The sequence below is a fragment of the Manis pentadactyla genome, chromosome 9 (assembly GCF_030020395.1).
Source record: "Manis pentadactyla isolate mManPen7 chromosome 9, mManPen7.hap1, whole genome shotgun sequence".
NCBI classification, from domain to species: domain Eukaryota; kingdom Metazoa; phylum Chordata; class Mammalia; order Pholidota; family Manidae; genus Manis; species Manis pentadactyla.
Window position 1 is genome coordinate 118,789,614 of NC_080027.1, and position 13,133 is coordinate 118,802,746.

The following is a 13,133-nucleotide window of genomic DNA, read 5'->3' on the forward strand; positions in this document are numbered from 1 at the left end:
CAGGACATATGAATTCTAGGTGCTAATGTATCTGTATAGGAAAAACCACCAGAGAAATTTTAGGATAGTCAAGCTTCCTAATGTTTCCTCTAGGATTTTTAAGTTTTGATGGCTGAGAATGGAGTTTGTGCTCAAATTCTAACTCCTATTTCTTACTTAGTGGCACAAAAGCCAACAGAACCAAATGAGAATTAAATTTAAGCCTCATTAATGGTAGAGCTGGGCTGAAGAATGGCACTAGGACCAAAAAAGGCATTTAGGACATAGAACAAGACCAGCCTGACTTGCCCACCCAGGCACAGGCTGAGAAACTGGATCTGAGTAGAGAGCAGAGACCTGCTGAAGCCATCATAGGCAGGCCTTACCCCAAGTGACTGCCATGTACACAGCGGCATGGCCAAGAGGCTGAGATGATCAGGGAGACAGGCTGGAGCTTGTTGGTTTCTGAGGTGCTCCTTGGTAAGAAGGACCAATCAGATTAGCCACTCCGGGTCTCACAATCTGGAAAAATAATTACTGCTCCAATAAGGAAGAGCAAGAAGGGTAGAGAGAAAAGTGCCAAGTATTTTTCTCCTCTTTCTCTTCCTTCCCTGCCTGGGGAGAGAATCAGAAATCTTCCCTTGATGCCGGTTATGGACATGTGAGGTCCGGGGAACTAGCCTTCCCTGCTACCATTCTTAAGCTGTTTGTCCTCCTAGACAGCTCCCAACACTGCTAACAATCAAAACACACAAAACACCTTTGGGAAGTATTTCTTCACAGCTTCAGATCTAGCCGCTAAACTCTTGTTTTTAATGCTGCTCATCCCAGTAATAGGAGAGGTAACGTGTATCCTATGCACCTGGTGAATCCAAACAACACACTGTGCTCTGACCTTGGGATGTTTTCAGAGAACAGTTGCCTCCACTTTCCTCTTCAAGAAAATTAGTTTCCAGGCTAAAGAGTGACTCGTGTTTTGCATCTGTAAACTCCTCAGGGGCTTTCCGTGACGTGCCAGCTGCCCTGTCTCCATCTTTTTCCTCAAGGTCAGCAGGTAAGGCCATACCTGCAATTTTGAGAAACATTTTGTGAAATTAGTTACTCGTAAATATAATTATACTTCTGTTGACAAATAACATCTAATTCCTCGGCCTGTATCAACACTGATGGTCACTGCCATTGTTTACTTTCAATCAAATTCAGTTGAAGACTTAAGTTTCAAAGTTATCCCTGACTGTTGACCCAGTTCTATCTCTAGGAACTTATTCTAAAAGATGATCACGGGGGCAGAAGATGGCGGCGTGAGTAGAGCAGCGGAAATCTCCTCCCAAAACAGCATATATCTATGAAAATATAACAAAGACAACCCTTCCTAGAATAAAGACCAGAGGACACAGGACAATATCCAGACCACATCCACACCTGAGAGAACCCAGCGCCTCGCGAAGGGGGTAAGATACAAGCCCCGGCCCCGCGGGAGCCGAGCGCCCCTCCCCCCAGCTCCCGGCGGGAGAGGAGCAGGCAGAGCGGGAGGGAGACGTAGCCCAGGGCTGCCGAACACCCAGCCCCCGCCATCCGGGCCAGAGTGCAGGGCGCTCGATACTAGGAAAACAGGGCAGCAAGAACAGTGAGCGGGCACTGGAGGCCAGGTGTCGGAGGACATAAGAAAAGCGCGCGACCATTTTTTTTTTTTTTTGCTTTTTTGCTGCTTTGTTTTGGCGAGCGCTTTTTGGAAGTCTTAAAGGGACAGGGACCCCAATATTAGGGAAACAGGGCAGAAAGACCGGTGAGCAGAGGCCTGAGGCTGGCACCGGAGAATAAAGAAAAACGAACGAACACCTTTTTTTTTTTTTAATTAAAAAATTTTTTTTTTTTAATTAAAAAAATTTTTTTTCTTGTTTTTTTTTTGTGGTCGTTGTTTTGTTTTGGCGGGTGCTTTTTGGAAGTCTTAAAGGGGCAGGGCGGGTCACTTAATCCAGAGGTAGGGAATCCGGGATCTCTGGGCACCCTAACCCCTGGGCTGCAGGGAGCAGGGAGGCCCCTTACGGAGATAAATAGCCTCCCAGCAGCTCCTGCTCCAACGCGACTCCACCATTTTGGAGTAGCTGCCCGAGCCAGGCCACGCCCACAGCAACAGCGGAGATTAACTCCATAGCAGCCGGGCAGGAAGCAGAAACCCTGTCTGCGCGCAGCTGCGCAGCACAAGCCACTAGAGGCCGCTGTTCTCCCAGGAGAGGAGGGCCACAAACCAACAAGAAAGGAAGTCCTTCCAGCCGTCACTCGTCCCAGTTCTGCAGACTATTCCTATCACCATGAAAAGGCAAAGCTACAGGCAGACAAAGATCACAGAGACAACACCAGAGAAGGAGACAGACCTAACCAGTCTCCCTGACAAAGAATTCAAAATAAGAATCATAAACATGCTGACAGAGATGCAGAGAAATACGCAAGAGAAATGGGATGAAGTCCGGAAAGAGATCACAGATGCCAGAAAGGAGATCGCAGAAGAAACAAACTCTGGAAGGGTTTATAAGCAGAATGGATAGAATGCAAGAGGCCATTGATGGAATTGAAACCAGAGAACAGGAACGCATAGAAGCTGACATAGAGAGAGACAAAAGGATCTCCAGGAATGAAACAATATTAAGAGAACTGTGTGACCAATCCAAAAGGAGCAATATCCGTATTATAGGGGTCCCAGAAGAAGAAGAGAGAGGCAAAGAGATGGAAAGTATCTTAGAAGAAATAATTGCTGAAAACTGGGGGAGGAAGTAATCAAACAGACCACGGAAATACACAGAACCCCCAACAGAAAGGATCCAAGAAGGGCAACACCAAGACACATAATAATTAAAATGGCAAAGATCAAGGACAAGGAAAGAGTGTTAAAGGCAGCTAGAGAGAAAAAGGTCACCTATAAAGGGAAACCCATCAGGCTAACGTCAGATTTCTCAACAGAAACCCTACAGGCCAGAAGAGAATGGCATGATATATTTAATACAATGAAACAGAAGGGCCTTGAACCAAGGATACTGTATCCAGCACGACTATCATTCAAATATGACGGTGGGATTAAACAATTCCCAGACAAACAAAAGCTGAGGGAATTTGCTTTCCACAAACCACCTCTACAGAACATCTTACAGGGACTGCTCTAGATGGGAGCACTCCTAGAAAGAGCACAGCACAAAACACCCAACATATGAAGAATCGAGGAGGAGGAACAAGAAGGGAGAGAAGAAAAGAATCTCCAGACAGTGTATATAACAGCTCAATAAGCGAGCTAAGTTAGGCAGTAAGATACTAAAGAGGCTAACCTTGAACCTTTGGTAACCACGAATTTAAAGCCTGCAATGGCAATAAGTACATATCTTTCAATAGTCACCCTAAATGTTAATGGGTTGAATGCACCAATCAAAAGACACAGAGTAACAGAATGGATAAAAAAGCAAGACCCATCTATATGCTGCTTACAAGAAACTCACCTCAAACCCAAAGACATGTACAGACTAAAAGTCAAGGGATGGAAAAACATATTTCAAGCAAACAACAGTGAGAAGAAAGCAGGGGTTGCAGTACTAATATCAGACAAAATAGACTTCAAAACAAAGAAAGTAACAAGAGATAAAGAAGGACACTACATAATGATAAAGGGCTCAGTCAAACAAGAGGATATAACCATTCTAAATATATATGCACCCAACACAGGAGCACCAGCATATGTGAAACAAATACTAACAGAACTAAAGGGGGATATAGACTGCAATGCATTCATTCTAGGAGACTTCAACACACCACTCACCCCAAAGGATAGATCCACTGGGCAGAAAATAAGTAAGGACACGGAAGCACTGAACAACACAGTAGAGCAGATGGACCTAATAGACATCTATAGAACTCTACATCCAAAAGCAGCGGGATATACATTCTTCTCAAGTGCACATGGAACATTCTCCAGAATAGACCACATACTAGGCCACAAAAAGAGCCTCAGAAAATTCCAAAAGATTGAAATCCTACCAACCAACTTTTCAGACCACAAAGGCATAAAACTAGAAATAAACTGTACAAAGAAAGCAAAGAGGCTCACGAACACATGGAGGCTTAACAACACGCTCCTAAATAATCAATGGATCAATGACCAAATCAAAATGGAGATCCAGCAATATATGGAAACAAATGACAACAACAACACTAAGCCCCAACTTCTGTGGGACACAGCAAAAGCAGTCTTAAGAGGAAAGTATATAGCAATCCAAGCATATTTAAAAAAGGAAGAGCAATCCCAAATGAATGGTCTAATGTCACAATTATCGAAATTGGAAAAAGAAGAACAGATGAGGCCTAAGGTCAGCAGAAGGAGGGACATAATAAAGATCAGAGAAGAAATAAATAAAATTGAGAAGAATAAAACAATAGCAAAAATCAATGAAACCAAGAGCTGGTTCTTCGAGAAAATAAACAAAATAGATAAGCCTCTAGCCAGACTTATTAAGAAGAAAAGAGAGTCAACACAAATCAACAGTATCAGAAACGAGAAAGGAAAAATCACGACGGACCCCACGGAAATGCAAAGAATTATTGGAGACTACTATGAAAACCTATATGCTAACAAGCTGGGAAACCTAGGAGAAATGGACAACTTCCTAGAAAAATATAACCTTCCAAGATTGACCCAGGAAGAAACAGAAAATCTAAACAGACCAATTACCAGCAACGAAATTGAAGCGGTAATCAAAAAACTACCAAAGAACAAAACCCCCGGGCCAGATGGATTTACCTCAGAATTTTATCAGACATACAGGGAAGACATAATACCCATTCTCCTTAAAGTTTTCCAAAAAATAGAGGAGGAGGGGATACTCCCAAACTCATTCGATGAAGCTAACATCACCCTAATACCAAAACCAGGCAAAGACCCCACCAAAAAAGAAAACTACAGACCAATATCCCTGATGAACGTAGATGCAAAAATACTCAACAAAATATTAGCAAACCGAATTCAAAAATACATCAAAAGGATCATACACCATGACCAAGTGGGATTCATTCCAGGGATGCAAGGATGGTACAACATTCGAAAGCCCATCAACATCATCCACCACATCAACAAAAAGAAAGACAAAAACCACATGATCATCTCCATAGATGCTGAAAAAGCATTTGACAAAGTTCAACATCCATTCATGTTAAAAACTCTCAGCAAAATGGGAATAGAGGGCAAGTACCTCAACATAATAAAGGCCATCTTTGATAAACCCACAGCCAACATTATATTGAACAGCGAGAAGCTGAAAGCATTTCCTCTGAGATCGGGAACTAGACAGGGATGCCCACTCTCTCCACTGTTATTTAACATAGTACTGGAGGTCCTAGCCACGGAAATCAGACAAAATAAAGAAATACAAGGAATCCAGATTGGTAAAGAAGAAGTTAAACTGTCACTATTTGCAGATGACATGATACTGTACATAAAAAACCCTAAAGACTCCACCCCAAAACTACTAGAACTGATATCGGAATACAGCAAAGTTGCAGGATACAAAATCAACACACAGAAATCTGTGGCTTTCCTATATACTAACAATGAACCAACAGAGAGAGAAATCAGGAAAACAACTCCATTCACAATTGCATCAAAAAAAATAAAATACCTAGGAATAAACCTAACCAAAGAAGTGAAAGACTTATACTCTGAAAACTACAAGTCACTCTTAAGAGAAATTAAAGGGGACACTAACAGATGGAAACTCATCCCATGCTCGTGGCTAGGAAGAATTAATATCGTTAAAATGGCCATCCTGCCCAAAGCAATATACAGATTTGATGCAATCCCTATGAGACTACCAGCAACATTCTTCAATGAACTGGAACAAATAATTCAAAAATTCATATGGAAACACCAAAGACCCCGAATAGCCAAAGCAATCCTGAGAAAGAAGAATAAAGTAGGGGGGATCTCACTCCCCAACTTCAAGCTCTACTATAAAGCCATAGTAATCAAGACAATTTGGTACTGGCACAAGAGCAGAGCCACAGACCAATGGAACAGACTAGAGAATCCAGACATTAACCCAGACATATATGGTCAATTAATATTTGATAAAGGAGCCATGGACATACAATGGCGAAATGACAGTCTCTTCAACAGGTGGTGCTGGCAAAACTGGACAGCTACATGTAGGAGAATGAAACTGGACCATTTTCTAACCCCATATACAAAAGTAAACTCAAAATGGATCAAAGACCTGAATGTAAGCCATGAAACCATTAAACTCTTGGAAGAAAACATAGGCGAAAACCTCTTAGACATAAACATGAGTGACCTCTTCTTGAACATATCTCCCCGGGCAAGGAAAACAACAGCAAAAATGAGTAAGTGGGACTATATTAAGCTGAAAAGCTTCTGTACAGCAAAAGACACCATCAATAGAACAAGAAGGATCCCTACAGTATGGGAGAATATATTTGAAAATGACACATCCGATAAAGGCTTGACGTCCAGAATATATAAGGAACTCTCACGCCTCAACAAACAAAAAACAAATAACCCAATTAAAAAATGGGCAGAGGAACTGAACAGACAGTTCTCCAAAAAAGAAATACAGATGGCCAACAGACACATGAAAAGATGCTCCACATCGCTAATTATCAGAGAAATGCAAATTAAAACTACAATGAGGTATCACCTCACACCAGTAAGGATGGCTGCCATCCAAAAGACAAACAACAACAAATGTTGGCGAGGCTGTGGAGAAAGGGGAACCCTCCTACACTGCTGGTGGGAATGTAAGTTAGTTCAACCATTGTGGAAAGCAGTATGGAGGTACATCAAAATGCTCAAAACAGACTTACCATTTGACCCAGGAATTGCACTCCTAGGAATTTACCCTAAGAATGCAGCAATCAAGTTTGAGAAAGACAGATGCACCCCTATGTTTATTGCAGCACTATTTACAATAGCCAAGAATTGGAAGCAACCTAAATGTCCATCAATAGATGAATGGATAAAGAAGATGTGGTACATATACACAATGGAATACTACTCAGCTATAAGAAAAGGGCAAATCCAATCATTTGCAGCAACATGGATGGAGCTGGAGGGTATTATGCTCAGTGAAACAAGCCAAGCGGAGAAAGAGAAATACCAAATGATTTCACTTATCTGTGGAATATAAGAACAAAGGAAAAACTGAAGGAACAAAACAGCAGCAGAATCACAGAACTCAAGAATGGACTAACAGGTACCAAAGGGAAAGGGACTGGGGAGGATGGGTGGGTAGGGAGGGATAAGGGGGGGAGAAGTAGGGGGTTATTAAGATTAACATGCATGGGGGGGTAGGAGAAAAGGGAGGGCTGTACAACACAGAGAAGGCAAGTAGTGATTCTACAACATTTTGCTATGCTGATGGACAGTGACTGTAAAGGGGTTTATAGGGGAGACCTGGTATAGGGGAGAGCCTAGTAAACATAATATTCGTCATGTAAGTGTAGATTAGTGATAGCAAAAAAAAAAAAAAAAAAAAAAAAAAAGGGCAGTTCCTGTGTGGTAACCTCCAACGAGTTCTACACAAGGGTATAAAGGGCATATAAAAGTGTAGGCAAAGGGTCTGTTTGTGTTTATACAGAGGATCAAAGCCTAATTGGGCTACCCCGAAAATGAACTAAGATACGATATGAAAAAGAACTTCCAACATCTGCACTCTCTGGAAGACTCATGCCAGAAGATGATCATCAAAAAACCCCAACAAAGATCCACGCACTGCTACAGCTGTAGATGCACTCATCCCACCAGTTCCTGGACCTGCCATGGGAATGAGGAAGGAGATATCTAAGCTGGCCTGTGCATACAGTAAAACAACAAATTTGACTGGATCTATACTGTTGGAACTCAACCAAGAATTTGGAGAAGTGCAAATTGTAGCGCTCCAAAGTCTTACAACTACAAACTATTTATTGTTAAAAGAACATATGGCATGTGAACAGTCCCCAGGAATGGGTTGTTTTAATTTGTCTGATTTCTCTCAGACTGTTCAAGTTCATTTGGACAATATCCACCATATCATAGATAAGTTTTCACAAATGCCTAAGGTGCCTAACTGGTTTTCTTGGTTTCACTGGAGATGGCTGGTAATTACAGATATGCTTTGGTTATGTAACTATACTCCTATTATGTTAATGTGTGTGTGCAATTTAAGTAGTAGCTTAAAACCTATACATGCTGAAGTTACTCTACAAGAAGATATGTCAAAGAAATAATCAATCTTCCCATGTTTTCTTCCGCCTGCTACTTCTATAGCTTTTCTTCTTCCTTCCTAATTACAACCCTTAAATAGAATTCGTGCCTCATATCAAATTTACCAAGTATCATAATTCTTCCAAGTGGTAAAGATACCTCAAGACAAATGCTGGGCATGGAAGCTACAGGGCATAAATATGCAAAGAAATAAAAAGCTAACCATTTCTAACAATAAGGCTTCTCTCTCACTTACCAACTTTACATTTCCCTGTATGGCCCCGGAAGATGACTGGTTAGCCAGAGACGGGTAAGATTCCTCAAGGGAGGAACAACCTAAGACAGGCACAGTCGCAGGGGGGCCATCAGGTGAGAAATTGGGGATCAACAGAGGTGAGGCTTAGAACCTCACCCCCCCGTTCTGAGAGAAATCTTCTGCATACGTGGATGTTTTATTGCCCTGGTCTAGCTTGGATTAACACATAGTCTACAGGCACACACCTGATCATCTACATGTGCTCTCTTACAACACTAAACTATGTTTTCTACCTTTATCTTGTATCTACCTACCACTTCAGCATTTTATTAAAAATAATAATAATAAAGAGAGAAATGTGGTATCCACATATAAATCAAGTATAAAAACCAAATGAGTATTCATATTTGAACTGACTGTTTATAGTTCATAATGCATGAGCAAAACCGAAAGTTTCTGTGATGACTGCCCTTGTACTGTTCACTATGTAACTTATTCATTATGTAAGAATTTGTTCTACATGTAAAAACTTGTTTGTTATGCCTCAGAAGATTGGAGACTGACAAAAATTAGGCTTGGGGTGGAATAATGATTGTGCATTGAGCATTGACTCCCCTATACAGAATCTTATTGTCGTTAACAACCATTTGATCAATAAATATGAGAGATGCCCTCACAAAAAAAAAAAAAAAAAGGACAGACTTCCAATGGTAAAATAAATTAGTAACCGGGATGTAAGGTATAGCATAAGGAATATAGTCAAGATATTGTAACAGCCTGGTAGGGTGATAGCTGGAACCTAGAATTATGTATATAAATGTTCTACCACTGTGTTGTACACTTGAAACTCATGTAATGTAATACTGTGTGTCAACTACCCTTCAATAAAAAATAATTATTAAAAAAAATAAAAATAAAAATAAAAAATAAAAGATGATCACTAAAAAGTACACTAAAATGTACATATAAGGATGTTCAAAGCAAAACTAATTATTATAAGAAATAACTGGAAAAATGATTTCATTTTCTATCAATGGGGTGCTAATTAAATTACCTCATATTATTTATAATGGAGAACTAATTAAGAAGCTAATGTGAACCCACAATTACACACATGGGAGAAGGTCCATGATATATTATTAAAGAAAAAAAGTAAGTTATAGGAGTGTGGGGGACCATTATACACAAACACACAAACACATATATATATATTCCTATTCACACATCTATCCCTAAAAAAGTCATCTGGAAGGTATATTAAATGTGAAAGGTATTCATCTCAAGGTAGTGGAGAGAGTGGTTAACTATACTACCCTTGTAAATTTTTACAGTAAATACATTTTACTTTTCTAATTAAGAAAACAAACTTCATGTTTAAAAATCCAAAACAGGAAAGAAAAATAGAAAACAAAACACCCTAGTCTGAGTAGAGGAACTTTTATCCCAGTAAAACTGATGAATTAGAATACTATGAATGGTGTGCGATACCCCAGAGAGAAAAACACAGCTGTAGAGAAAATAGGTGTTAGGATAGTGAGGTATCAAGTGCTACCCAGACAGACTGACAAGGGAGTATTACTCCAGCAACTAAAAGCAATAATTACTAACACATGCACAGCATGGTTGAATCACAAAAACATGAGGAGTCAAGGAAGACAGACACAAAGGGGTACAGACCGTGTACTTCCATTTAGATGAATTTCTAGATCAGGCAAAACTAATCTATAGTGAAAGAAAACAGATCAGTAGCCGCCTGACTGGCGGGGCTGGGGTGAAAGGATAAGAAGAAATTTTCAAAGGCACTGGAAATATTCTGTACCATGATTTCGCTAGTAATAACATAGATATATACATTAGTCAAAACTCACTGAATTATATACTTAAGGGTACACTTTATATTGTATGGAAATCATATCTCAATAAACTTGATTTTAAAGTTAAAGAAAAAGTCACCTGGATGTCTGAGTGAGGTAGAGTTCCTTTAAGCTTTCAACCTCAACATTTCCCTGAAGCCTTCCCTCCATTAAACCGCCAGCAGGTGACCACATGGCCTCTCTTCAACTCCTTGTATCTAGCTGTTCAAACAAATCTGCCACTTAAAAATTTTTGTATGTGTTAATGTCTTTATTACATTCAACTTGGTTTCTCTAAGGGAGGAACAGTAATCTCTTTAATCAATTGAGACCATCACAGAAACAGAATTATGTTCTCTTTCCTCTAAATCAGGGAAAATTTAACTAGAACAGCCGAGGTCCTAGAAATCATATGCAAAAATGCTATTTCTCAATTTTTCTGGTGAGAGGGTCCTGTGTTTTCATCCACTTCTCAAAGATATCAGCCAGCCCAACAAGGTTAAGCATCTCTGCTTAGGGCCCGTGTGCTTTCAGTGAACCCACAAAGTACAGGGCATTATGCCTATCGGACACGGTGCCTGCGGGGCAATCTGTGGTTCTGGCTAAGATGATGAACCCACACCAAAGGCACTTACTCTCCTGCACTGCAGTAGACTCTGTGGCTGTCTCTTCCTCCACACCAACCCCACTACCATCATCTTCATCACTCCCTTCGGCCTCATCTGCAACACTCTCCTCCTCCTCCTCCTCCTCTTCCTCTTCCTCGGAAACATTCTTTAACGTGGCGAGTAGTCTGTGGTACCCAGAAACCCGTTCCGGTTCACTCTCTCCTTCGCTTTCAGAACTTGAAGTATCTGAACTCTCTGACTAAAAGGAAAATGAGAATTTAAATACAGAAATGATATTGGTCTTGTCATCATCAGGCCTACAGCATTAACAGGTTCAGGCTTTCCTAAATAAAAATTAGCTTTTCTACAAAGGTGCAGTCCTATCTATTCAAACAAGCCCAGCACCAAATTTACTGGAAACAGTGAATCTAGCCATGATTCCAGAAGTTCCTCATATTCTTTGAACTGTTAATGTTCCACTTGAGAAGAAAGCTAACTGAAAACATAGAACTTCAGGTTGTAAACAGGTCTAATCTACGTGTCAGACATTCGGCATGTTTACAGGAGTAACAGAAAAATTACAGTACAACAAAAGAATGTTGTTTGAGTTTCTGTAACGAGCGAGGACCTTTGCTCACTTTGCACTCCATTTGTAGCCCCTTTTATGTTAAGCAGGCAAGATTCCCCCTCTTCGTACTCAATGAGGGCCCTCTGGTAAGCGTCCTTAACTAGTTCTAATAGGCCAAACTCATGTCAAACTCTGGTTATGGTATTAGTTTTCACAGTAACATTTTAACAGACATCTGCATGCAAAGCTGAACAATTCTACAGTACCTTACATTTAAAATCTTAGAGTGGAAATGTAAGCAAACTTTATTATTATATATACTCCTAACAGTAACAACGTAGAACAAACTATCATAATGAAGGTATAAAACATTACCAGTTGACACATCTGTGGTTTTGTTTCCTTTCTGGAAACCCTGAGAAGAAAAAATAATGTTAAACTCTAAGTACTAGTATGTAGCAATTTTAAAAAGTCTGATACAACTTTAAGTGAAATAGGAAAAAATGCCATTATAAATACATTGCAACTATAGCCATGAAAAAGTACATATGCACTTGGACAGGGAATGTAGGAATATGACAGAGAATAATGGACAAATGAAACGTTTAATGAGCCATGGGACAAAACTAGAGTCACACAGTAATTGGCTCTCATCCAAAAGATGAACAAACCTGGCAAATAAAAGACCTCGGGGTTCACCTTTATTAGATTGTCCCTCTAACTGCTGATAAAGCGGCCCAAAGTGGTGGGATGAGCATTAAGATCATAACTTAAAGTCTGGACACTAACAAGGGAAACCCACAACGACCGATACATCACTTTCCTCACTGTAAGTGGACAGATCAGTGACGTCGAAAGTCCCAAGTAATGCTTTAAAAACACAAAAAACAAAACCAGTCTTGGAAAACCTGTGGCCATACAAACACCAGCCCGCAGAAGGGGGCGTGTGGTCTAGCATAAAGTAACGGGCTCCCCAAAAGGTAGAAGAGCCGCGGAGAACCCCGCTTGGGCGGGATGCCCCCAGAATCCTCCGCGGCCGAGCCCCCGCCGGGCCCCACACGCAGCATGGGAGCCGCCAGCGAGGCCCGGGAACCGGCGGAGCAGCGCCGGCCCTATCCCCGGGGAGACCGGCGGCCCGACCCCGGGAAACGCGGGCTCCCGCTGGGGAAGACGCAGGCAGCGCCCGCCCGGCCGTGCCCCTCCGTGCCTGTCATAGAAGGGGTGCTCCTCGCCGAAATCCCGAAGGTGCTTCTTTTGCTTCTTAGTCAGGGCGCTGAGCAGCTGGCTCTGGCTCCGGCTCCCGCGTTTGCCCATGGCGAAAACGTGGGGTTCGTCTACCTTCGGGAGCCTGGTTTCCACCGGGAAGTTACCCTGTCAAACGCGGGCTGGCCGACGCGCTTTACGGCGGAAGCAGATTGCCGTAAAGTGGATCCGCTTTACGCCGCGCTCGTAAGACAGACGTCAGAACTTTCTGGACCCGATTCCGCCCCCTAGCGAGGCTCCGTGGAAGCACATGCACGCAGGCCCGTTCTGAGTCCTAGGACGGTGCTTCTGCTTCTGTTTCAGTGGTGGGAATCCTCCTGCGTAAACGTGTAGCAGCGATGATGTTTGAATGCAGAGCAGCTTTGTGTTA

General features: G+C 41.6%; 1 protein-coding gene across 3 annotated transcripts in view; it reads right to left on the bottom strand.

The window, feature by feature from the left end:
• Window positions 1–13,019, bottom strand: part of UTP25 (UTP25 small subunit processome component) — a 38,808-nt gene extending 25,789 nt beyond the window's left edge. Inside the window, exons 1-4 of one of the 3 annotated variants that reach the window (XM_036912416.2) lie at window positions 12,708–13,016; window positions 11,876–11,915; window positions 10,960–11,191; window positions 875–1,045 (exon numbers count right to left, since the gene is read on the bottom strand). In XM_036912416.2, the coding sequence (XP_036768311.2) occupies window positions 875–1,045; window positions 10,960–11,191; window positions 11,876–11,915; window positions 12,708–12,814 (550 nt within the window). In that variant the 5' untranslated portion in view covers window positions 12,815–13,016. Of the gene's footprint in view, window positions 1–874; window positions 1,046–10,959; window positions 11,192–11,875; window positions 11,916–12,171; window positions 12,669–12,707 lie in introns of those variants that run through there. The other 2 variants (XM_057508010.1, XM_036912417.2) reach the window with 2 other exon arrangements.
• Between the last annotated feature and the right edge of the window lie 114 nt (window positions 13,020–13,133).